Source organism: Suricata suricatta, chromosome 11 (genome assembly GCF_006229205.1).
Source record: "Suricata suricatta isolate VVHF042 chromosome 11, meerkat_22Aug2017_6uvM2_HiC, whole genome shotgun sequence".
Lineage (NCBI taxonomy): Eukaryota > Metazoa > Chordata > Mammalia > Carnivora > Herpestidae > Suricata > Suricata suricatta.
The window spans coordinates 55,533,908-55,559,174 of NC_043710.1; the positions used below are offsets into that span (position 1 = coordinate 55,533,908).

Sequence of the window (25,267 nt, forward strand, 5' to 3'; positions counted from 1 at the left end):
AGTTTCTTTATTAAATTATATTTTAAGGGGAAAAAAAGAGCTTTTAAGATCTCTTTTTTATAAATAACTCTCCAAGCCCTAACATACTCCCATGTGTGACCATTCTTCAAATTTCAATGGCAAGATGGGAGAGTGTGTTAATTTTGCTTCTCTCCGTTTCAAAATGTCTGTCCTTATGACTTTTACTTCTAGCTTTCCCATATCCTTTCCAGAGTGATCCCTCTCACCTACCCTCATTATTCTGTCCTCTACTCTTTTCTCCAGGATCTTGTTTCTAATCCGTTTCCCTCATCTTCAGTTTTTCCTTTCTTCTACTCTGTGTGTGTGTGTGTGTGTGTGTGTGTGTGTGTGTGTGTATGTGTATGTGTGTATATATGTATGTATAAATTGAAAGGAACCCTCAGGACTTTCTTCTACAGTGGCTTTTCCCTCCTCCTTCCTTTCTCTGCCTCACTTTCCGAACAACTGGCTGTCCTCAGCCCTCTGAGCCTCTGGCACAGCTCTTACATATTTGCTGAATGGACAAAGGGATGATCTCACATTCTTCTCATTCACTTTATTGCCAGCCATACACGCAGCCTTCTTTCTGTTCTCTCAGCGCGCCAAGCCCATTCCGGTAGGGCTTGTTTCCTTGCCCCGGAACGGTTCCTCAGATCTTTCCTGACCAGCTCGTCTTATCCCTACACACACACACACACACACACACACACACACACACACACACACACACAGATATACAGATGCATAGAGGTACATCTGCCCACACACTTCTCAGAGATCACCAGCAGGCTCTTTTTCAAATTAAGTGCGCTTTTAAAGTTAACTTTTTACTGAAGTTTAACATACGTATAAAACAGTGCACAAACCATAAAGTGTACAGCATGATAAACTTTCAAAAAGTGAATACCCCTATATAATGAGCACACATTTCAAGAAACAATATTATTTGTCAATGATACCTCAGTAAAGCTGAAAAGAATAAAATTAAAATGAAAAAAAGAAACATTATTAACAGCTCACTATCTCTGTTCACCCAAAGAATGACCACTGTCTTGATTTGTTTGTTTGCTTGTTCATTTATTTAGGTAGGCTTCATGCCCAGTTCTGAGCCCAACACGGGACTCGAACCCACAACCTTTAGATCAAGACCTGATCCAAGATCAGGAATCAGATGCTTAACTGGCTGAGCCACCCAGGTGCCCCAGCACTATCTTGATTTCTACAGATTTCAAAAGTTTGTTTTGTCTGTTTTTACATCACATAAATGGAATGATATATTATGTACTATTACATAACAACTCAACATTATGTTTGTGAGATTCTTCCAAGGCACATGAAATTGTGGTTCTTTCTCATTACTGTATAATATTCTATCATACAAATATATCCAACTTCTCCATTCTACTGTTCATGGGCATTTACGTTGTTTCTGGTTTTTGTCTATTACAATAGTACTGCTGTGACCTAGGGCATAACCTTTTCCGCTGCAGCCTTATTGAGGTACAACTTAAATACCATATAATTCACCTATTGCTAAATGTACAGTTTTATTGATTACTAGTAAATTTATACAGTTGTACACAATTACTACAATTCGTCACCCCCAAAAGTTCTGTTGTGTCTATTTGTAGTCATTTTCTTCTCTCACCTTCAGCCCTACATAACCACTGATCTTTCTGTCTCTATAGTTTTGCATCTGGTAAATTTGTTTTTAAAAAGGATTTATTTTTAAATAATCTCTACACCCAATATGGGGCTTGAATTTTACAGCCCTGAGATTAAGAGTTGCATTCTCTACTGACTGAGCCACCCAGGTGCCCCAATTTTCTAAAATTTTCATATAAATGGGGCACCTGGGTGACTCAGTCAGTTGATCATCTGACTCTTGGTTTTGGCTCAGGTCATGATTCCATGGTCCATGAGATCCAGCCCCACATGGGGCTCTGTGCTGACAGCACAGACCCTGCTTGGGATTCTCTCTCTCCCTCTCTCTGCCCTTCCCCCACTCCTGGTCACTTGCGCACTCTCTCTCTCCTCCCCCCCACTCTCTCTCCCTCAAAATAAAGAAATAGGCTTTAAAATTTTCATATAAATGGGATGCAATCCTTGGTGTCTACTTTCTCTACTTAGCATGTTTTCTGATGCTCATCCATGTTTATATGTGTACCAGTAGTTCGTTCCCCTGTTACTGCTGAGTATTATTCTATTATAGTGATAATGAATGTTGTGTCTGTCTTCTCTATTATTAATAAGCATTTGGGCATTTACAGTGTTTTGCTTTTATGAATAATATGTTACAGACATTCATGTAGAGGTTTTTGTGGGGGTGCCTGGGTGGCTCATTTGGTTGAGCTTCCGACTTCAGTTCAGGTCATGATCTCACAGTTTGTGGGTTCGAGCCCCTGCGTTGGGCTCTGAACTGACATCTCAGAGCCTGGAGCCTACTTTGGATTCTGTGTCTCCCTTTCTCTCTGCCCCTCCCCTGCTCACGCTCTGTCTCTCTCTGTCTCAAACATAAACAAACATTAAAAAAATTGTTCATTTTAGAATGCGCTTGGGCACTTACCTAATACCATATACAAAAATTAACTCAAAATGGATCAAAGACCTAAATGTAAGGGCTAACACTATACAACTCTTAGAAAAAAAACACAAGGAAAAAGCTTCACAACATTAGATTTTGCAATGATTTTTTGGATAAGATACCACACGTCTTATAAATGTATACGTGACAAAAGAGAACAAAGACAAATTGGAGCTCATGAAAATTAAAAACTTTTGTGCTTTGAAGGACACAATCAACAGAGTAAAGGGCAACCTACAAAACGGGGGAAGATATTTGCAAATCACATTATCTGGTAAGGAATTGATACCCAGAATAGACAGAGAACTCCTAAAACGTCATAACAAAAATAACAACCCAGTTTGAATTGGGCAAAGGGCTTGAACAGACGTTTTTCCAAACAAGACATACAGATGGTCAATAAGCACATGAAATGATGCTCAACACCACTAATCATTAAGGAAATCAAATCAAAACAGCAATGTGATACTACCTCACATCCATTAGGATGGTTATGATAAAAAACAAAAAGGAAAATAAATGTTGGTAAGAATGTGGAAAAATTGGAACCATTGTGCACTGTTAGTAGGAATGTAGAATACAGCTACTATGGAAAACAGTATGACTAATCCTCAAAAATTAAAAATAGAGTGGCCATATGATCCAGCAGTTCTGCCTCTGAGTATATGCATGAAAGAATGGGAAGCAGGGTCTTGAAAAGATATTATACATGTATGTTGCATTATTCACAATAGCCAAAAGGTAGAAGCAATCTGAGTGTCCATGGGCAGGTGAATGGATAAACAAAACATGGTATACATATACAATGGAATATTATTCAGTCTTTAAAAGGAAGGAAGTTCTGACACATGTACAGCAAGGATGAACCTTGACATTATGCTGAGTGAAATAAATCCATCACAGAAATATAGATGTGATATGACTGTGTAAAGTACCTGGAGTAGTCCGATTCATAGAGATAGAAAGTAAGATGATGGGGGTGCCTGGGTGGCTCAGTCAGCTGAGCACCCAACCCTAGATTTTGGCTTGGTCTTGATCTTGCACCCATGTTGGGCTTTGCATCAAGCGTGGAGCCTGCTTGGGATTCTTTCTATCTCTCTCTCTTCCCCTCCCTGCCTCAAAATACTTAAATAAACATTAAAAAAAAGAGAGTAGGATGGTGGTTACAGGGGGCTGGGGGGCGAGGAGAAAATGGGGTGTTATTTCATAGGAATACAGCTTCAGTTTTGCAAGATGAAAAATGAGTTTTGCAGGCAGATGGTTGCACAGCAGTATGAATATACTTCATACCACTGAACTGTACATTTAAAATGGTTAAGATGGTAAATTTTATATTTTTTAAAAAATTAACTTAGAATTCATTTATAAACCCATTTTGCAATGTCCTGTCCTAGGCACTCTGCGAAGGATGAGAGATGCAATTGTAAACATGACCCCATGCGTGTCTGCAAAGAATTTACAGGCTCCTGGGACTGCCACGCAGGTAAACACGGTGTAACCAGGGCTGTGGAACTCTATCAGAGGGGCACCTAAGTTTCCCATGTATGTCGGACCCAACATACATCCACGAGATAACTGAAGTGGGCAAAGCAATAAATGGTACAAGATCTGCGCCTTTGGTTCATAATCAGAAAGCTGTCTCCGAGGCAGAGCTGGAAATGGTGAGACTGCTAATACCCAAGCGATTTGGTTCAGGGGCCAGAAAGTAATTTGCTAGGAATATTACTGAGGATATTTCTATGTTGTTTAAAACATGTATTATCTTCTCTTTTATTATGACTGTGTCCAGATTGAATCTTTCCAAGGACTATTGATTTTATTACCATTCTGTTCACTCAACTCTCACGTTTAGTACCCTTGCCTGGGTTTCAACAACAGCCTCATCTTACCAGAGGCCACTCCGTTAATTCATTTGCCACAGTGCAGCTAGTCCTTCCCTCCTTGAAACACTCCAGTGGCTCCACATTACCCAGTTACTCCAGACCCCTTCGTGTGGGGTCTTGGTCGGCTCTGGCTTCCATAACAAAGACCCCTAGACTGGTGGCTTAAATAACAGGGATTTATTTCTCATTGTTCTGGAGGCTGGCAAGTCTAAGATCAAGGTGCTGGCCAATCTGGCTCCCTAGTGCGGCCCCTCTTCCTGACCTGCAAACAGCCTTCTCACCGTGTCTTCACATGGTGGATAGATAGAGAGCTCTGGTCTCTCTTCCTCCTCTTATAAGGACACTAATCCCATCCTGGGGTTCCCACCCTCATGACCTCCTCTTATACCTATGAATTCTGGGGGGGGGGGGGGGGGGACACAAACATTCAGTCCAAAGTATGTAGTTTCTATGGCATTTCAAGGTCCCTGTTTTCTTCTTCATTCCTGTTCTCTCATTGCTTCTGTTTAGGACTGCGACCCAGTCATACTGACAACAGGCAAAACTTGGATGCCCCTTGTTCTTACCTTGTTTCTGGGCCTTAGCAGAAGCCATTTCCTCTGCCTAGAATGACTTTTACTCACCCTCTTTTGCTTAGATAATTCCTATTTGTCCTTTAGGTGTCTTCCTGCAAGAAGCCTCCTGGACCCGAAACTAGGTCAGCTGTCCCTAATCTGTGTCCCTGCTCTTTGGTGCCTTACGTATATCTCTAGTGTAGCTTTTATCACTCTGTATGGCTTATTTGTCTTTCTTGCCCACCATCCTCCACCTCAGTGAGCTCCTTGGAGGTTGAATTGGCCTTATTTATCTCAGCACCTAGTACAATATGTGGCTTACAGTGTATGTACAATGAAGGTTGTCCTTTATGTAGCATTCAGCAGTTTTCAAAGTGTCCTGATGTGAACTAACTCATCCATGGAGATATAATTGCATTTCCTTACTTAACATTAGTTCCTTCTGAATAAAAGTTTCCTTTAAAAAATATTACCTTTACTTACAAGACTAATGTGAAGTCAGTTATCCATTATGTCACTATATGACTGAATTGGGGCCCAAACTATCTCATTTTTGCCTGAAGAGTTTGAGAAAAAGCAGATTTCCTTTTTTTCCCTGTTTGTTTGCTTGTTTTTAATTTATTTTTTTGAATTTACATCCAAGTTAGTTAGTATATAGTGCAACAATGATTTCAGGAGTAAATTCCTTAATGCCCCTGACCCATTTAGCCCATACCCCCTCCCACAGCCCCTCCAGCAACCCTCTGTTCTCCATATTTAAGAGTCTCTTATGTTTTGTCCCACTCCCTGTTTTTAGGGGTGCCTGGGTGGCTCAGTTGGTTAAACCACTCCCTGTTTTTATATTATTTTTGCTGCTATTCCCTTATGTTCATCTGTTTTGTATCTTAACATCCTCATACGAGCGAAGTCATATGATATTTGTCTTTCTCTGACTAATTTCGTTTAGCACAATACCCTCTATTTCCATTGATGTAGTTGCAAATGGCAAGATTTTATTCTTTTTGAGTGCTTTTTTCTTTTATATATATACACCACATCTTCTTTCTCCATTCATCTGTCGATGAACATTTGGCCTCTTTCCATACTTTGGCTATTGTTGATAGCGCTGCTATAAACATTGGGGTGCATGTGCCCATAGATTTCCTTTTAATGACTTGGAGTAGGTGTGCAGGGGGGGAATGGCTGCACAGAGCTAAGAAGCCAGCCTCCCTGAGTGGGCCTCAGATTGTGATCTGACCTTCTTACGAGATCCGAGATCCGGTCTGTGACTTCCTGGTGCAGAGACTGGAGTCAGGACTAGGAAGGGCACGCATGCTGTGATTTAGAGGAAGCTGTCTCAGCCCTTACCATCGCCAAATTTTAGAGCTTTATGAAATCATTTGTTTCAACCTCTGCTTTTAAGAAGTGGGGAAAGAGCTCTAATATTTTGCCCAGGAAACTGTAAAAGATCTCCCACTAATCTTGTGTTTCTTTCTCCAAGAGTCTGGACTGAGAGATCATTAGGGTGCTAATCCTAATCAAAATATTTCTTAGTAGAATTGATCCTCGCATCACCATCTAAATATCTGAATAGTTTGCTCTGGGTAGAGGGTATGTTAATATTGCTCTATAGAAATTCATGGACAATATAATTCCTCGCCTCTAGGAATTTATAAACTGAGAAATGGGGTTTAAGAATGCTTTGCACATGCCAGTCAAGTCAAATGAAAGAGAAAAATTTAAATATAGGTTTTACTTGAAAGTCAAACGAGACATTAAATAAAAATCATTTTTATTTTTTTGCTTTTGTTTGGACTTGCCAGTTTGTATATGTTGATAATCTCAAATTATACTTTAAATTTAGGAAAGTGCTGAGGGCGAGTGGACATTTGCTTTTTCCCAGGATGCAGGGGGGTCGGAGTGGAGAGGGTGGGATGATGTTGCTGAGCGCTTCTGCAAGGTGGGGGACTGTTACTTCCCCTTCTCTGCTAGGACACTGGGGTACAAGGATTCCCGGTGGTTAGGTAGCTAGTGAGGTGGGAGGAGGGGACATCTGCACCCAGTTCTGTTATCAGAGCCACATAGGCTGCTAAGAAGCAGAAAAAAACCACTATGCTGGGTCTGCATTATCAACCACAAAGAGCTCCAGAAGGAGGTCATCTGGTTCAAGCCGGCATTTATCTACAGAAGGAGGAGCCAAAGCCCTAAAAGGCCTAGCAACCAGCGTGGGGAAGGCAGAAGGTAGTGGGGGCATGTGGGGCCAAAGGCCCAGCCCTGACAAACAGGAAGCCTGGTGGGAAAGGGGCATTCTGTCCAAGAAGGAGGAGGCAAAAAGAAATAGCTGTTCTCATTCCTGTACTCTTTATTGAATTATAATGATTTTCAAAAATACTCTTGAGTTCTGCTACTTTAGGCTGTCAGCCTGACATCTACCCCTTTTTCCCCCAAGCCTGGCACCCTTCAAGGTGCCTCACAGTCCAGCTGGGAAGCGAGGGCTGCATGGGAGTGGGGCTTCGGTGACGGCATGTCATCTTCTGTCACCCCCGGGCCCCCAACCCCTCATTCCTTTGGTCTAGCCTCTAGTCAACCTTCAACCTTTCAAAAACTTCCCTGGAAGTTCCTCACTGTCCTGAGAAAATCTCTTCCGAGGCCTCATCCTTATATTTACACTTGTAAATATAAAAGCTTTTGCTTTTATAAAGGGCTTTCAGGTCCACCTTGTCACTTGATCCTCATAACATTCCTGGCAAGATAGGAAGGAAGGGATTATTGCTGCTGTTTTACAGAAAAGAAGGTGGACTCTGTCCTCTTCCTTTTCCAGTGTTCTCAGAGAGCAGTTAGGAATCTCAGCCTCCTGCTGGCCCAGCAGTGTTCCTCTCGCACAGGATCCAGGTTTTCTCTCTCTCTCTTTTTTTGTCTCATATTTTCTAGAATCCCAATGGTTTCTAAATGGCAAACATGTTACATGTGTGGCTGATGAGCCACGGTTCACCGAAGGTCCCAGCTACGTTGCTTGGGCCGTGTCCCTCCAAATTCCTTAGCTGATTTCCAAGTAGCATGTGTCACTCCTGTCCCATGCTTGCAGTCCTTCCTGTCTATAGTTCTTCATCTAATCAGATTTTTTTTTTAGAGGACATAGCTTGCAAACTTCTGTTTTATCCACAGGGATGTTTTGGTTTATTTTCCCTTGCCTAAATATTAGGCATCCAACTTAATGGGTCCCCCAAATTAATATAATTTATTTTACATCTTGTCAGTGCAAAACAACTGTGTTCTTAAGACAAAGCACTGAAGACCAGAATCTTCCTCCGCCTCTATTTCTTGTCTCAGCAGCAAGTAAACAGTTCTGTAAACATGTGTGGGTTTGTGTGTGCGTGAACCCACTGCTTTAGTAACGTCTTAACTGGTTTTGTTCCAGTTAAGTACCGAGTGGCCCTGCCTTATTCAGAATGGAGATTCCCGTAGCATCTGGACGTTCATTAAGGCCCGTTTCAGCTGCTCATAGGTCACGAACATCGCCACATTCCAGGCTCCCAGACGCAGGAAAGATGGTGTAAACCTGATGAGAGAAACAACCAAAACGTCAGGTGGAGTGGACGAGTCCCAAAGAGATCTCCAGTGCTCCCCCCGCTCACAGTGTTAGTGCCAAAGGACCTAGGGTTCTGGTAGTCATGAGCATTTTCTGAGATCTGTTGGGTCTTTTTCTTCTCTGCCGAAGGAATTCAGGCAGAAGCTGGAGTCAGGAAAGGAGAGAAAACACACTTCGCGCCAGGCTCCGTGTTTGGCAGTTAGCTATGATGGCTGCCAGGTTTCTTTTTCAAAAGAAACTAAGGCCCAGGGCAGTTGAGTATCTCAACTAAAATGAGCTGACTCCACCCTGCTGCTGGGTGTTTCTGGGATCATTTACAGGCTGAGGGGCCATCCCTGAGGAGGTCCCACCAGGGCACCTAGAAGCTGGCTCACACAGGGCAAAGACTGGGTGACACCAAATTTAGCTGATCTCCAGAGAGCCTGCCTGGCCTGTGATAGTGCTGCGGGGAGGCAGTCCCCACCTTAGCTTCGCAGACTCAGGGAGGAGCCCGTGACCCGGCCCTGCTCCCTCCTCAGCCTCCCTCTGCTAATCCTCTCCTGGTCCTCTCTCTCCTGCCAGACTCGCTTCCATACCTTTGCTCATGATGCCCCCTCTGTCTGGGAATGTCCCCTACCCTCCTTGCCTGGCTGGCTGCTCTAGGCTCTATAGGACTCGGCTGGGGCACCACAGCCTCATAGCAAGGCCTCTTCAGAACCCTCAGCCTAGGCTCCCCAGGGAGAAGAGCACTGAGGCAATAAATGTGAACTCCAGAATCGGACCTGGGTTCAAATCCTAGCTCTGTCAGGTTCTAGCTTCATGACCGAGGACAAGGTACCGGACCTTCCTAAACCTCAGTGTCCTCATCTGTAAAATAACAGTATCTACCTCAGAGAGTTATTGTGAAGGATTCAGTGAGCTAATGTACAGCACACAACACAGGACCCAGTATCAGTAAATTCTCGGTAAATGTCACCTATGTATCTGCTGCTCTTTATGGGAAGCACAGGGCCCGATACACAGGAGATGCTCAGTAGATGGTTTCCAAGTAAAAGAATAAACGGAGACATGTGGCTACTGCTGATAACTGTAATGATAGAAGCACTTACAGGAAAAGAATAGTCTGCCAATTGAAATAGTTTTATTATGTCACTCCCAGGGTTGAGAACTGATGGCATATTTAGTGCAGTCTAATATCGGGCACCAGAAAACTATCTGCTGAAGGCATCAGTGGTGGAAGGTGTGAGGGCCAAGCAAAGAGCTTGGTAGGAGGATGGATCACAACGTGTGAGGAGGCATCCCCTGATCTGGGTTAGAGCCACGGTTCCAGCATTTTAAGTTTGTGATCGTGGACATGTTACTTGACCTTTCTGAGTCTCAATTTCTTCCTTAGTAAATGTGAAGAATACTGCCCAGAACAGGGGGTTGTTGAGATAATCTGTGTGAAGTGCTTTGCATTAGGCCTTGTACTTAGTGACTTAACATTTATGGTGATCGTTAATAGCCTATGTTACTGAGTGCTGGCTTTTGGCTAAGGACTCTGGGGGATGAAAGATGTATAAGCCACCAGTTCTGGCTACAAGGAGCTTATGATCTAGCATGGGGGATAATTTAAACTTGTAAATCCTATAACACAAAGTAGGAGGAGGTGGTAAATACCATAAAAAATGGTATCAAGGAAGTTTTGCTGAAGTTCACAGGGAGAAGGAAATATTTATACCTGAAAGTGTTGGGGAGGAGGTGGAAGCATGGCTAGGATTTAAGGCATTCCTTTAAGAGGGAATGGTAAAAGCAGAGACGCAGAAGCAGGAAAATGTGATGGGTGTTGGGCATTTTGGCCACCAGCAGTGGTGATCCACAGTCGTGGCTGTGGGTTGGAGAAAAGTCAAGATTGGCAACCACCTTTCCCTCCTCTCCTGCCCAGTAAGTTTGGGGATAGATTGCACTTTGACCTCTGCCTAGACTTCTTTCCTCAGCAAGCCTCCTCTGACTCTCCAAGTCAGATTTGGTCTACTTTTTTTTTTTTTACTCCCATAATTCTTTATACTTTTCCTTTGTGGCATCTACACATGTGCTGTTCACCACCATGTCCCCAGGTGGACCCATGGCAGGCACATTATACGTGGAGGGAGGGAAAGAAGGAAGGAGGGAAGGAAACAAGCCCAGGTTCTCTGGCAGGGGGTGCTGGAGGCAGGAGGGGGAGGCTCACCCCTTATAGAAGGCTGTGGGGCCCTCGTGGGCCACCATCTTCAGCATACAGTCCAGGGGGCTGCGGTATTGGCCTGGAGGCGAGTTCATGTACCGGGTCTTCACTACGTCCACCGGGGAGGCCACCACTGTGGCACAGAAGCCGGCTCCAAAGGCAGAGATGAAGTGGCAGGGGAAGTTGTCTGCAGCGGGGAAGGGAAGGGCAGATACCGAGTTGTGAGATGGCCGCGCTCTTGCTTTCTGTTCCGTGTGCATCATCGTTTGTCCTTGTCCTTCGCTAAACTGAACTCCTCGAGGATAAGGATAGCACTCTCTAAATCTCCCACAGTACTCGCAAAAAAAGAACAGGGCTGTCCCAGAGTTGGAAGGCTACGCAGCCCAACGACCTCATTAAAGGAAAATAAAGTCAGAAGAGGCGACTCTTAAAGCTGCGTTGTGGGAAGTGCTGGCTAGAACCCAGGTCTCTGGCCTCCCTCCGCACAGCACTCTTTCCAACTTGTCACAATGAAGGACTGGGTATTTTTAAAAAGATCTAATTGGCTCTATTAAAGGATTCATGAATCGGGCAGCACCCCATCTAGTGAGTAGAGAGACGCTCCAGCACTGGGCGTTTTTATCGGGCAATGCCCCTCTATGCTCTAACACCCAGGCGCCTCTGAGTGGTGCCCACTCTGGAATCCCAGGTTCTCTCCCTGCTGCGGGAGGGCAGCTGCCTGGGGCCCAAGGCCTCACCAGTGAGCAGGTGATAGTCTAGCAGCTTCTCCTTGATGATGTCATAGGTCACCATCTCGGCACAGTTGACGATGGCGTTCCTTGTGATGTTGGGCCAAGTTCCTGTTAAGGAGGAGGTGAGGGCCAATGAGTAGAAGGTAGGAGGTGTGGACTCCCTGGTTGCAAGGCCACAGGCTCCAGGTTGGGGAGAGCAGAATGTTCTCAGAGGAGCCTGCCTCAGTTGAGCAGATTCCACACTTCCCTCTCTGGAGTGAACAACTCTTAGATTATCTGTATCCACCTCAAGTACAGAAAACAGGGAGGCCCTCTTATATTTGCTTGATTCACATTTTGGAGAATAATCTGTAAAATCTATCAAAATTAAAATGTGCGGGGCACCTGGGTGGCTCAGTTGGTTAAGCGTCCGACTGCAGCTCAGGTTATAGTCTCCTGGTTTGTGAGTTTGAGCCCCACATTGGCCCTGTGCTGACAGCGTGGAGCCTGGAGCCTGCTTTAGATTCTGTGTCTCCTTCTCTCTCTGTTCCTCCCCTACTTGTGCTCTATCTCTCTCTCTCTCTCAAAAATAAATAAAGATTAAAAGAAAAATAAAATGTGCTTCCTTGAGACCTGGCTAAAGCCAGGCAAGGACATCTTTGATCAGAAGAGAGAGGCAAGGCTCTTGGAGTAGTGACAGGAAGTGACCCTGGGGGGCCCTGGGAGAGCATCAAGACCAGGCCACCGATATAGATGAGGGCTGGGTTCTGGGAAAGCACATAGCAAATAAGGCTGTGACCCAGGTGTCCTGTCTTTAACCCTCACTGTGTCACTTTCTTCTGTAAAGATTAGTATGACCCCTGGTCCACATGTGAGAGAGACTCCAGCATGTCAAGGTGACCACCACTTGGACACATAGGGAACCTTAAAGTCTTGCTCCTGAGGAAGCCCCCTCCACACTGCGTCTCCCTGTGCCTGACAACTTACAGCTGCCTCCTCCAGTGGCCTCTATTTCTTCTCCGTATCCTGTAGTCACTCCTGATAGGGCTTTTCTGGGGAAGTCTTTCCCTTCCATCTCCACACACCTAGAGCCCACTGAGCCTTCAGGCCCAGTTTAAGCATTACCTTCCTCCACCAACCCCGGAGCCTGTGTGGCCTCTCCTGCCTCTGCCCCACATCTCTGCATGAACCTAGCACATCCTCCGCTGTGGAGTGACTGTTCCTCGACATGGCTTGTCTCTGTCTGTGAGAGCCATGAGGCTGTGGAAAGCGTCTTCTCTTCATTTCTGTCTCCCTCATGGCAGCCTGCACACGTGGATGGGTTGACAAGTTGAACTGAATTTGGGGCACTGTGGCAGGGCAGCGCGATAGTTTTGTTTGGGATGTTCTTTCAGAATCACTGGAATACACCATGCCTGGAGATCTCTCCTTGCCTGGGACTCTGCCCTAGCCCTAGGGTAGGGAATGCTCTGCCCGAGACCCTCTGAGGCGGGAGTCCAGACCGACCTTTCCATAGGCCCTTGACTCCTTCCTCCCTGGCGATGGTCCTGTAGGCATCCATTGTCCCACTGTACTTCCTGCTGCTCCCTGCCCCAAGGTGTATGCTGGCCTGAAATCGGACCTTCACCACATCCGTGGGCTGGGCACATGATACCGCCATGGCTCCCGTGGTGCAGCCTGCCAAAATCCGGGTAGTGATGCTGGAGTCTGGAGAGAAGGAGAGAGAGTGGGCCAGTGTTCTGCCACCCAGCCCTTCTCTGGGCTTGATGCTGTTCTCCGTAGAGCTGCCCCTGATGCCTGGGTTCTAGAACTTGCCTGATAGTGGCTCAGCCTCCTCATGAGTGTCTATTGCCAGCCTCCTGCACCCCAGCTCTGCCTCTGAGTCTGTACCGCCCTCATCTCTGACCCACTAGCCTTGAGTCTGCTTCTGCCCACCCCCTCGGTGTCTATAAGATACCAGGCACTCACGGTCTGATCCTTTGGGGGTGTAGAACTGCTTGACAGAGTCATAGAGGCCGATGCGGATGGAGGCAAAGCTCATCTGGCGCTGCAGGCCGGCGACCAGCCCGTTGTAGGGGCTGCGGGGGCCCTCGGTGCGCACCATGGTCAGGATCGTGCCCAGCACACCCCGGTACTGGGTTCTGCGGGCTGCCTGAGTTGCCTGGTTCTCCCCCTGGATCTGAAGAACATCCCGGCAGAGACATGAGCGGAGAGGGGGCAGATGGGGCTGGTTTTCAGGAACAAGCATGACTCTACAGCCATCACATCCCACTAAAAATGAGGTTTGTGTGGTGGTTTATAGCTCATAAGCTGTGATACACGGGTGTGGTGCTCAACCCTCAGAGCACACAGAGGGCAGATTGTTTTTCCCACAACAAATGGTCGTGGGTTTGTCCAAGGTCACACGGTCACTCTTACTTCACACTTGGTGGTTTACAGGGTACTATGAGGCCATGAACGGTCCAAGGAATTAAGATTTTTTGTCTTGGATGATGGTGACGGGGCAGTGGTGAGGCAGGGTTGAAAGCAGTGGAGGGAGCGGCCTGCTCAGTGTTCTGTGTAAGGAAGAGCGTGCTGGCAGACACGGGGGTGCTGGGGTGGGGAGCTCAGCTCCTCCTGCCATCCAAACAATGACCCCTGCCAAAAAGCACCTACCTGCAGGCGAACCTTGGCTGTGTCCAGCGGAAAGGTGAGGAGATCAGCAAAACAGGCCGCTGTGCCTGCCCCCAGGAACTTCACAGCTGTGGTGGGAGGTACATCTGAAGGCTTCAGTCCCACCATGGTCCCAGAAGGTTCTGCCTGGTCCCTCCAGGGCCCAGCAGAGGTCCAAGGAGAGAGGCCACTTTGCAGCCTTGAGCTTTAGTGCAGGGAGGACGCTGCAGGAGACAGGGCAGAGGAGGCAGATGGAACTCGGGCCATCCGGACCTGTCCGCAGGCTCCTCTCAGCCCGGGAGAGGTTTGGTGAGAGAAAAGCCTGGGCATCGCTCTGCTTAGCCGCGTGCATCTGGCCTGTCAGAACAGGTCATCCCTTCACTCTTGCGATCCTCACTTCCCCCTCCTCCTTCCACCGACCGGGTGGACCTTCATCCTTTAGAGGAGGAAACTGAGGCTCAGGCGACCAGACCTCGTTCAGACTGCACCCCACAGCCCTGTTCTCCTTCCCTTACATCCAACTGTCCCCTGGGAAGGACCTGCTCCCTGACGTGTCTGGAGAGCCTGCCAGGTCTGGTCTTCCCAATTCAGGTCTTTCTATCCCAAATCAACAAAATAAATGTGCCTCATGACTCAACTAAACTGCCAGTTATCTTGGATGAAGGCTTGTTATACAAGGCTGCTTGAATATACTCTTATTATACTTAAATCAAAATCTTTCCCAGCCTTCGATTCCTTCTCTGTCGCTGCAGATGGTTAATCTATGAGTAGTGGCCTTTCCTCCCCAAACTGTGGGATTCCCAGGCTAATGTTCTGCTGTGGAGGAAGGAGGGAGACTGATCCTGAGCCCCTCTGCTGCTCTGCCTCCAAGGGCTCCTAGGGAGATGGGGCTACAATCCTGCTGCTAATGTTGGGGGGCAGTGGCATCTGATCTTCCCGGCTCAGCACATGCCCTTTCCCCTCACACCTGAGGTCATCCCTTCTCGGCTGAAGAGCACGAGCTTGTCAGACAGAGGAGGATCAGTCTTGGGTCAAGAGAACGTGCCTCATCTCCTGGCGTGTACTCGTGCCTGCACCCGCACTGCTGCTGGCAGGGGCATGTTTATATCTGAAGGTCCCGGCTTAGCTGTGGTTACCTTGGGAGGCTGTCACGGGCAGCCCTGCACTCTTAAAACCTGGGCTTCTGTGCATCAGGCTTTTGGTGCTGATGACATTTCTTAGCAGATCACCCCACTGGCACCCAGCTTGCACACACCCCTACTGTGCTGGGATCCTGAACCCTCCTGTGGCCTCACCTCCGGAGCCAGGGCCAGTCCCACAGAGTCGTGAAGTGGGCACAGTGTGCATTGCCTTCCCTGTGGGGCAACAGGAAAACTCTGATCCTGTGGTGAGCAAACCTGAGCTCCTGCCCTGTCTTCATGGCTTACTAATGGGTGGTGGGACCTTGGATATGTCACTTAAACTCTGGGGTAAATGAGAATAATATGTCACCTGTTCTTCAGTGATAAATTGGATGCCAAAAGATAGGGGTGACCACTCAAGTCTTCTTTCAGGACTGCCATCTACAACTCTGGTTCTCTCTGTGCTGTGCCCTCACCCTACATGGCACCTGAACTCTTGTGCTTGCTGCCACCTTTCCCTGGAAAAGCCTGTTTTTAAGAAGAAACTGATATTCTCATGGTAAGGTATAAGTGATTATCTTAATGATCAGCTATTCTTGACCACTACAGTAGATACTAGGGAAGGAAAGACCTGGAATGAATCACGTTTGGCCCTTGCCCTCAAGGAGCTTGCAGATAGGTACTAAATTATCTAGAGAATTAAGGAGGTGGGACAGAGGAAGAAGGAAGGGCTGAGGCTGGACCTCACCAGCTACCAGCTCCCAGTCTGGAAGCCTGCGTCACAGTGTGGACGGACAATGGTTAATTCATGCCCGGAGGAAGGGGATGCGTTCATTTTTATTTTCCCAGCATGAGGTTACGTATACAATTCTATTTTTATTTTTTAAAACTTGACATATAACTTACATACGATGATTATATGCATTTTAGTGGGCACTGAGCTGTAAAGGGAGTCATGCATTGATTCTAAATGTTAGGCCTGAGTGGCACATGCAGGAGGAGGTTTTCTTTGGGGACCTAACCTGGTGTCCAAGCATACAGAAGTCAGATCGTGTCACTTCCTTGTTTTAAAACTATCCAACTCCCCGTCTTTTTCAGAACAAAATCCCAAGTCCGTGCCATGGTTGGGGGACTCCCTGAGACCCACCTCATGTCAGATTCCATGAAATCTGGGGATGAGCAAAAACAGTCTGACTTACCCACAGGGAACTCTCAAGGGGTCTTGTGGGAGCATCAGACACACCCACAAATAACTGGTGCAAGGTGGTTGGACCAATGTCAGAGGGAGGGAAGTACCAAGAAGGGACTCAAAGAAGGGAGAGACCCTCTTTTTCCTTTGTGAGGTGGAATAAGAACCATTTCGTGGCAGGGGGGTGGGAGGAGGGTCACATAAGTTAGGCTTTGAAAAGTGGGCCGGATTTCGGCCGCTGAAGCAGGAAGGGTGTTCCAGGTGCAGGGAAGGGCATGAGCTTCTGTGGGGAGTCCAGGGAATGGATTAGGGTAGGAAGAGGAAATGGCCACCTGGCTGTGAGGCCCTCCTAATAGTTTTACACCCAATTCCACTGAATTCTCAGAATTTTCCTGAGAGGCAGTGCTCCTTTCTCTTACTTTTGGATCAGCAAACCAAGGCTTTGAGATAATTAGCTTGCTGAGTATTACTGGCCACTAGTGTCAGAAACAGCCTTGGAAAGGCTCAAAACAGCCTTGGAAAGAAGAAAGGGCAGCATTTAAATCCATTTTATAGCTGCAAAAAGGAGGCTTAAGATGGACAGAAACTGGTTTAAAGGCACAGAACCTCAACTAAATTCTTCTGATGACAATGAGGCTCTGGTCACCAGTCACCTGTGGACCCCAGTGGGTGTCCTAGTATGGATTTCCAGACCTTGCCTTTTTTGTTGAGGGCATTCAAAGCCCTTTGCAGTTAATGAATTCTGTGCATATCCATCTATGGGGAATTAAGTGCAAAGCCTATAGAACAACAGCTTGGTGAGGAAGGCTGGGTGGATATCACTGCCCAGCTTGGCAGATGAAGAAAATGGGCCTGAGAGGCTGAGACCTGTGTGTGCCGCACAGGCCTGGGGCTTCTCTCCTCTGCAGTGCTCCCCCCACAGCCTGTCTTCCTCTTTTCTGCACTGCATCCCTGAAAGGGTCCAAGAAGGATCTGGCTCCTAGGGAGGGTGCTGTGGGGGCCCTGGTGCGCATGGACCTGAGCCCGGCGAGGGGACAGACCGCAGCATGCTAGGGGGATTTGCTGGGGGCTGGCGTGCATGTGCAGGTGTGTGTGCGAGCAGCCGCCTCTCTTGTTCCAAGCCCTGGTGCTTCCCCTGCCTTTCCTCTCTTTTCTGACGTGAGTTGGACTTCTTGGTACCTCAGCATCAGGAATCTGAGTGCCAGACTCTCAGAGCTGGGGAGGCCCTTGGGCCTCTCTTACTGGTCCCTTCTTCAAAGCCTTTGGTGGCCACTTAGATTCTAATAGAAGAGCGCTACAAGTTGGGTGTTTTTACTCCTCTTTCAGAGTTACAAACTGAGGCCCAGACAGGTGAAATGCCAGAGGTCACACAGTGAGCAGAAGTGGGATTCCCACCAGGGCTATGTGACTCCAGTGCATTCTCTGCTCTTGGCCCCCTGGTGTAGGGTATTTGTGATGTACTGGGGCCCACAGGGAGCACTTCATGGGTATTGCCTCATGGGCTGGGTCTTCCTGTGGAAGCCTGTTTTCCCCAGGCCTGGGGGTTGGCTGGGGGTCGGGTTGGGGGAGGCTGAAGTGTCAAGAAATGGCTGCCTCCAGTCCCACACCTTCTTGTTGATTGCTCATTAACTGCAATGGTTTCCCCTCTTGATGGGGATCCCCAAAGTCAGGGACAGGGTCTACTTATCCTGCTTCTTTGTGTAGCTTGCTACAGGAATGGCCCAGGGCTAGAGGGACCCAGGGAGGACCAGCTGACCAAGGAACCCTACTTGCTGAAGTGGAGAAATGGGAAATCAGAGAAGTCCACAGTGTTCTTTGGTGGAGGGTCTTGAATGCCAGGGCTGTGCTGAATCTAGCAGAGAATGGGGAGTGGTTGGTGGCTCTCAAGTAGAGGAATGACACCGTCAGACCTGTGTTCGGAGCAGGCTGGTGCAAATGTTAAGGCTGGACTGGGAGGGAGAGATGGGAGGCACAGGGAGCAGCAAGAAGGTTGTTGGAATGGTGCAGCAAGAGGTGGTGGAGTCTCAATTCAGGCAAGAGCAGCGCCCGTGGGGGAAGCTGGAGCCTGTTCCAGAGGCAGTCCGAGCCACTCATGGGAGGCAGAATGGACAGACATGGACTCAAGTCAAAAGCCATACCTTGACGGGAGGGCTCTAGACCTTTCACTGGTCAAATTGTGGTGGAGAGGGAAGCCACCGAGGTAGAGTCAGGTAGGAGCTGCCCTGATGTCACTGCCCTCCAGCCTCCTTTCCCCTTTACTCCAGCCTCCTAAACTGATACGTGAGGAAACCTAGCAGCCAATGGAACTTTGGCACTGACAAAGGTGAAGTTGAGAGCAGGATCTTCTCTCTGTAGTGCTGTGGGAGCACTTAAGGGATGGGGTGTTCCAGCTGCATGGCCCACAGTAGTAGCACCCCTTTAACGTCTGCTCAGTACTTCTTGCTTGAGGCACAGTGCTCAGGGCTTTATAGGTATTGACTCAGTCCCTTTATAAGCCTATAAGGTAGTTGTCACAATTATTCCCACTTTATAAACAAGGGACCTCAGCCTTTGAGGGCTTCAGCTAGACACAAGCCTGGAGGGAGGGGCTGGGACCCGAGCCCAGGTCTGTCTGACACCTGTGCCTGTTCCACCGTCCAGAGCCGCAGACTTTGGGGAGAGCTCAGGATCCCTGGAGCTGCTTGTTTACAAGGGGGATTCTCAGAGGCCTTCCATGCCAGAGATCCTGGTTCAGATCCAGGCTGGGGCCTGGGAATGTGTTCTCCATGGCAGCTCTGAAGCAGGGGGCGGAGGACCCCATTCTGAGATGCCCTGCCTAATCTCACCCTCTTGGCAAAGCCTCCGTAGCATCCCCGTTGAAGAAGCCACCCGAGTAGAGGTCTGTGGGTTCTGTAAACCTCCCACTATGCGACTTGGGCCAGACCTCAGGCCAGAGGTGCCCCCAGCATCTTTCCTCAGGACAGGCTTCCCAGGACGCTCATGGGGAGAGGGCTTCATGCTCATGCTCAGGAGGAAGTCTGGGGATTCTGGGCCAGACTAAGGAGAAAGCCACTTCTTACCTATGGGAATTTACAAAATCACAGCGAAGGCAGCCAACAGAAAAAGGGGCAAGTGAGTGACACAGGGGTTGGGGCCGAGCCCCAGCCCTGCCACAGTGCCCTCGTCAGGGTTGCAGTTACCCCCTCTTGACAAGGTGGGGGCGGAACCAAATCTCCCAGGTCAGTAGTGATCCCAGGCTAGTGATCCCTGATCCCCGACAGCTCCCGGCTGCTCTCTCTGAGCTGCTGTGAAGGGCGGAACGTGGCGGAGGAAGGGGTCTTACCTGTGAGTCCAGCCGGGGCGGGGGAAGCACAGGGCCTCCTTAAGGCTCCTCAGGGCTCCATCCTGGGAGGTGGCAGCAGGGACCTCGCTGCCCCCTTGCCATTCACTGTTGTCTCTGCTGCCGCCTCTGGCTTGGCACCTCTCTTTATACACTCCAGCTGACCTGAAACCTTACCCTACAGAAACTAGTTGACAGCCTGATCACTTGACAGGAGGCGGCTGGCGGGTGAGTGGAGGGAGGTGAGGGGAAAGGTCAGAGTTCCAGATCTGGTTTAGTTCCTCTGGCTTGGGGTTCTTTAAAATAGCTCCTTCCAGCTGCGGAAAGAGCTGCCTCAGGTAATAAAGGGTATATATGGGGATAGGAGTTGGACCTGTCACCTCTGAGAATTCAAAGGTCAAAGCCAGCCACGATAGGCTAGGCAGGGTTCTCCTTGGCCTCCCAACATAAACAATGACAGTAACGGTCATTTCTTGGTGCCTACTATGTGCTACATACTTTGCATATGTTATTTTTACTTTTTACAACCTTATGAGGTGGGTACTAATAGGATTCTTAAGTTTTTTAAAAAATAAGTTTCGCTGAGATATAATTCACCTACCATACAATCCACCTATTTAATGGGTACAATTCAATGGTTTTTAGTGTTCAATTATGCAATCATCATTATAGTTTTAGAATATTTTCACAAATCTCCCCAAATCCCTGGGTACATCAGCAGTCACTTCCCTTTTCCTCTTCTACCCAGCCCCAGGCAATCACTAATCTACTTTCTGTCTATAGATTTCTGAACCTTTCATATAAATAAAACCGTACAATATGTAGCCTTTTGTCAGTTAGTGTTTTTCAGTTAGCATAGTACTTTCAAGGTGCATCCGTGTTACAGTAGATATCAGTACTTCACTCCTTTCGATTGCTGAGGATCCTAACATTAGTAATGCTTATTTTACAGAGAAGACAACTGGGTCTCAGGGAGACACAAGGACTTACCCAGGTCATACTGCTGGTATGTGGCAGGGTCCAGCCTCCAGCCCTTAAATTATAATAATGTCATATTCTGGGCCTATCTGCTGTGACCATTACTGTCTCTGATGTGACACTTGGTGGCTTCAGCATGGACACTGCTAAAGGGAGCCAAAGGGAGCTGGGGAAGGTGTGGAGCACAGCTGGAAGGGTCCCCAGCAGCTCCTAATGTAGGCTCCATGGGTAGGCACGGATTGGGAGGGTGGGCCCCATCTGAACTTGGGACCAGGTGACATAGGAAAGAGGAGGGTAGGGGGCCCAGAGAGGAGAAGGGGAGAGGAGTGGGAAGGGAGTTAACTGGGCAGGGCAGAGAAGTAGGCAGAGGTCATTTCTGGACCTGGGCACAGAGTCATGGCCACGGGGCAAATGGTCACAAGTTCAGACACTCTGTGCCTGTCCTCTTCCGTGGGCCAGGCCCTGCTCTCCCATCAGCAGCACAGCAGTTGTGTCATTTCTAACACAGGGAAGGGGCTGCTAGGACTGCTGAGGTTGGGGTCAAGAGGTAGGTTCTGGGCTCCAGCTGGAAATGCTGGCCTGAAGCTGGTGGGCAAATTGTAGCGGGTCTATGGGGAGGGACAAACAGTAGGAGCTCCAAGAGGCTGCTGGGCCCTGGAGTACTTAGAGGGAGGACTCAGTTTACATTGGCCTGGAAGGCTTCTTTTTTAAGAAAAAAAGATTTTTAATGTTTGTTTATTTTTGACAGAGACAGAGCATGAATGGGGGAGGGATAGAGAGAGGGAGACACAGAATCTGAAGTAGGCTCCAGGCTCTGAGCTGTCAGCACAGAGCCCAAAGCTGGGCTTGGGGCTCGAACTTATTAACTATGAGATCATGACCTGAGCTAAAGTAGGAGGTTTAACCGACTGAGCCAACCCAGGCACCCCTGGCCTGGGAGGGTTCTTGAGGGCAGGGCCAGGAGTGTCTGCTTTGGCTCTCTGTCCCCAGAATCCAGTATGTGCTGAAGTTTCAAGGTTGGCTGTAATGGGCTGAGATCATCCAACATCTGGTGATCAGAAACACCCATTTTCAGGTCTCTGCAGAGGCACTAAGTGCCTGATGGGAAGCATGGTGGACTATAGCTATTGTCAAATGTGTACCTCATGCCCTTAACCCATGCTGCATGGTCTGCAAGGCTTTTCACTTCTGAGTTGTCACCGGGAGAGACTAACTTTCAGGGAGGAGATACTGGCAAATAACACACTCCTTGTAAGTGTAGGTAGTGGTTTTCAGACCCTCAGGGTGCCACTCTGTTATTGGGGGCTGCCCTGGGACTGGGTAGGAGCAGGTGGTGTCCTCCTGTGGCCTTACCCTAACTTGACCCTGATCAAGTTATTTATGGGAACTGGAGCAGGATTTGGAAGGAATAGTCTTCGCCTGAGGCTTAACCCCTCAAGCCTGAGCCCCTGACTACCCTTCTGTAGGTTCTATGTGGCCTCAAGGGAGGTGACCCTCTCCCCCCGAGAACCGCACCTTGAAAGCTCCCACTGTTGACCTGACATGGGGAGGGGGTGAGTGGCAGGCCGAAGGCTCGGGGGATGAGATGAACAAATGAAGGGTGACAGCCTGGTCTGAGGGGACCTCACTGATGAGAGGGCACCATGCACCTCTTTGGGGTTCCTGCATTTCCCTGTACCCTCTAGGGCATGCCCTGCCTGTCTCAGAGTTGGTGTGCTTGCCCGTCTGCTCGTTTGCTCCAAGACAGTAGGGGAGGAGTGGGAGGAGCTGACATTTCCTCAGCTCCCACTAAGTGCCAAGTGCAGGCGAAGCACTTTCACAAATGTCATCTTGTTTAATCTTCACAACAACCCCCTGAAGTGTTATTATCTATGTTTTACAGCTGAGGCAACAGTCTCAGATGGAAGGACGGTCAAGCCAGAGGGGACCTGTCAGGGAAGTGGCAGCATCAGACGGGTCTCTGTCCCTAGCTGTGTGTGGCCCTGAGGGCCCTCCTGGTTCTCTCTCTGGGCTCATCCTCAGACTCAACTCTTCTAGGAAGCCTTTCTTGGTTGCTCTAGCGCACATGGTCTTTCTCCATGAATTCCCCCAACTCAGAGCACTCACTGGCTCTACCTTATGTGCAGAAGCCTTGTGACATCTCTGGAAATGTTTTGTGTGGTGATTTATTCCTAGATACATAAAGAAGCAAATGATTTAACTTCAGTGAGTTTCAGTTTATAAAATGGGAATCATGGTATGTAGGTTATAGAGATGTTTGGAGGACTAAGCAAAATGCTCTGTGCTTGGGAAAGTGGGGCCTCCATTTTAATTTTCTTCCAACCTTTTCTCCCAGCTACTCTGCATATCTTTGCCCCTTTCTTATGTAACTTCCCTACAGGCCCTGACTACAGTATCTGCTCAAATGTTTGGAGTCTGACAATCTTACGCCAGAGCTACCCATCCTAGAGAGATCAGGGATTCTGCAACCTAGGACACCACTCCACTTTGCTGATAGATTTGAGGCAAAAGGTGTCACCCTAATCTGGGCCAATCTGATCTTTGGGGGGAGTTCAAAAGTCTCATGGTGACACTGGCCCCCAGTTCCAGGTGAGCTGAAAGGACTACGGTTTTCACCCTTTCCTCTGGGTGTTAGAGTACAAATGGATTCCTGACACCCCAGTCAAATGGCCAACCCAGGAAACAGCTGTGTAGAGAATACAAATACCAATATGATTTTATTCAAACACAGGTAGGAACAATGACCTTCAGAGCTGGGTAAAAACAATAAATTAAAAGCATGGTTAGAATTTAAGATAATCAGATAAAAAGTATGAAGGAGGTGATTTTCCTCTCCTTTTTTCTATTGATTAATTCAACACAACATAAAACTATTTATAGCTATAAAATATGCTTTTTCCTAAGCAAATCAAATGGAGGTGGCCCCAGGATTTCCTTGGCCAAGCATGATGCACACAATCTTCACTCCCTCCTCTACCTCGCCCGAACTTTAAGGCAAAAGTGGCCCATGATATTCAGGCAGAAGGTGGGCTCAGGTCAGCAGTATGCTATCAAGGACATTGGAAAGAGTTTCTTAGCCAAAAGATGCCTGCTTGCTTGAGTCCCTTGGTCAAAAGATGGATGGTTCCACTCGGGCACTGGAGTCTGTTTTGTTTCTAGCCTTTGCCTCACCATAGAAGGAAAAAGTGGAAATCCTGGCAGGTGGCCACTGGGCTGGTTTGGGATCCTCCAGTTGGTGCTGGATCGGTCTCAAGGCACCCACGGGCTAGGCTGGTGATGGTTTCGGGGGTCTCACAGCCCGGAAGGAAGCAGACTTTGGCCTCATGCAAGCCCCACAAGGCCGGGGGAGGGAGGACAGGTGGGTCCTTCTCTCAGTCGCTCAGGCTGCATTAGTCTTTCTGGGAGTATTGGGAAGAAAATATCCGTGCGATCCTGCGAGTTTCTTCCTCAGGCAGGTTGGGAGGCAGCGAGTTAGGTCTGGGACGACAAGGCCTTCGGGACAAGGCTCTGCTGGAGGTCTCACTCTTGTCCTGGAGAGGAAGAGGTCAGCTGGGTTACACTGAGGATATGGCGCCTCCAGGAAATGACTCTGATTACTGTCATCTTTCGGTCCTTTGGCTAATATTGATATAGAACTCACTGGTTTACAAAGCACTTCACTTGATCTTCTTTAACCCTCATCTCCGCCCCGTAGGTGGGTACATCATTCCCAAGTCACAGAGAGGAAACTATAGTTCAGGTTAAATAAACTCAAGGTCCCATAGCTTGGAGTGGCAGAGCTAAGAGGTGAACCCTAGCTCGGACTCTTTCTCTGCCTCTGGAGAAGGAGTCTCCTCTGGGACAGATTTAAAGCCTCATCCTTTCTCTTGCTGCATGAATCTAGGGAAGTCATTCGTCCTCTGAGTTGTAACTATGCCACATGTGACCCTGGGAATATATCTAACTGCCAGGGGGAAGATTTGGTGAGTAATACACTCTCTGTATGGCAACGGGGAGTTCCTAGAACTGCCAGGTGACTGACATGGGGCGTACCCATAGCCCTGCTACCAAACCGTTGGCTGCCTCAGGCTGACAGGATATCACTAATTCCCGTTTAAGGTCTTAGTGTACATTTGGGTTATGACATTGTGGTCTTCTGGACTCCTTTATGACTTACTCTTTTGCTCATTCAACCCCCCAATCCCTTTATTTTTGGTGCCTGGTTTCTGCCCTGAAGGAGCTCAAAGCTCTGCAGAAAAGTCAACCCAGGCAGCTGAGAGCAAGGTCCCAGGGAAATGGAGGCTTAGTAGGGGAAGAGGGAGTACTGAAAGGAGATGGGAGTCATCACCACAGGCAAACTTGGCTGATCTCACAGCATGTAGCCTGCCCTGGAATTCTAAATGCTAAATGCTAAAGGGGTGCCTACAACCTGAGCAAACTCTCAGCACTGATAGCCCACAGGTAGGGTTAACTGAGAACCAAGAACAAAGCAGTGCTAGGGGCTGGGCATGCCCAGTTGAGATGAGAAGATACAGCTGTCTTCTAGGC

General features: G+C 48.1%; 2 protein-coding genes and 1 long non-coding RNA gene across 4 annotated transcripts in view; 1 reads left to right on the forward strand and 2 right to left on the reverse strand.

The window, feature by feature from the left end:
• Window positions 1–25,267, forward strand: part of LOC115306280 — a 37,420-nt gene that overhangs the window by 7,224 nt on the left and 4,929 nt on the right. Inside the window, exon 2 of the long non-coding RNA XR_003915289.1 lies at window positions 3,979–4,067. This is a non-coding gene — a long non-coding RNA (uncharacterized LOC115306280). The remainder of the gene's footprint in view (window positions 1–3,978; window positions 4,068–25,267) is intronic.
• On the reverse strand, window positions 6,942–14,321 carry UCP3 (uncoupling protein 3). The gene is made up of 6 exons (XM_029956603.1): window positions 14,137–14,321; window positions 13,450–13,660; window positions 12,988–13,188; window positions 11,509–11,610; window positions 10,778–10,958; window positions 6,942–8,559 (listed from the first exon to the last, which is right to left on the reverse strand). Exons 1-6 carry the CDS (start codon window positions 14,260–14,262, stop codon window positions 8,445–8,447), a joined length of 936 nt encoding a protein of 311 aa, XP_029812463.1. The 5' UTR covers window positions 14,263–14,321; the 3' UTR covers window positions 6,942–8,444.
• C2CD3 (C2 domain containing 3 centriole elongation regulator) overlaps window positions 23,432–25,267 on the reverse strand; it is a 140,624-nt gene continuing 138,788 nt past the window's right edge. For both annotated transcript variants that reach the window (XM_029956599.1, XM_029956600.1), the window contains one exon: window positions 23,432–24,270. In XM_029956599.1, the coding sequence (XP_029812459.1) occupies window positions 24,130–24,270 (141 nt within the window). In that variant the 3' untranslated portion in view covers window positions 23,432–24,129. The remainder of the gene's footprint in view (window positions 24,271–25,267) is intronic.

Bases quoted from the DNA above. Each gene is read 5' to 3' on its own strand.
- UCP3 (XM_029956603.1), bottom strand. From the start codon at position 14,262: ATGGTGGGACTGAAGCCTTCAGATGTACCTCCCACCACAGCTGTGAAG. The intron at 13,661-14,136 runs GTAGGTGCTTTT...GATGTTCTTCAG, and splicing joins CAGCCAAGGTTCGCCTGCAG to ATCCAGGGGGAGAACCAGGC. The intron at 8,560-10,777 runs GTGAGCCTCCCC...TTCTCTCATCAG, and splicing joins CCCACAGCCTTCTATAAGGG to GTTTACACCATCTTTCCTGC.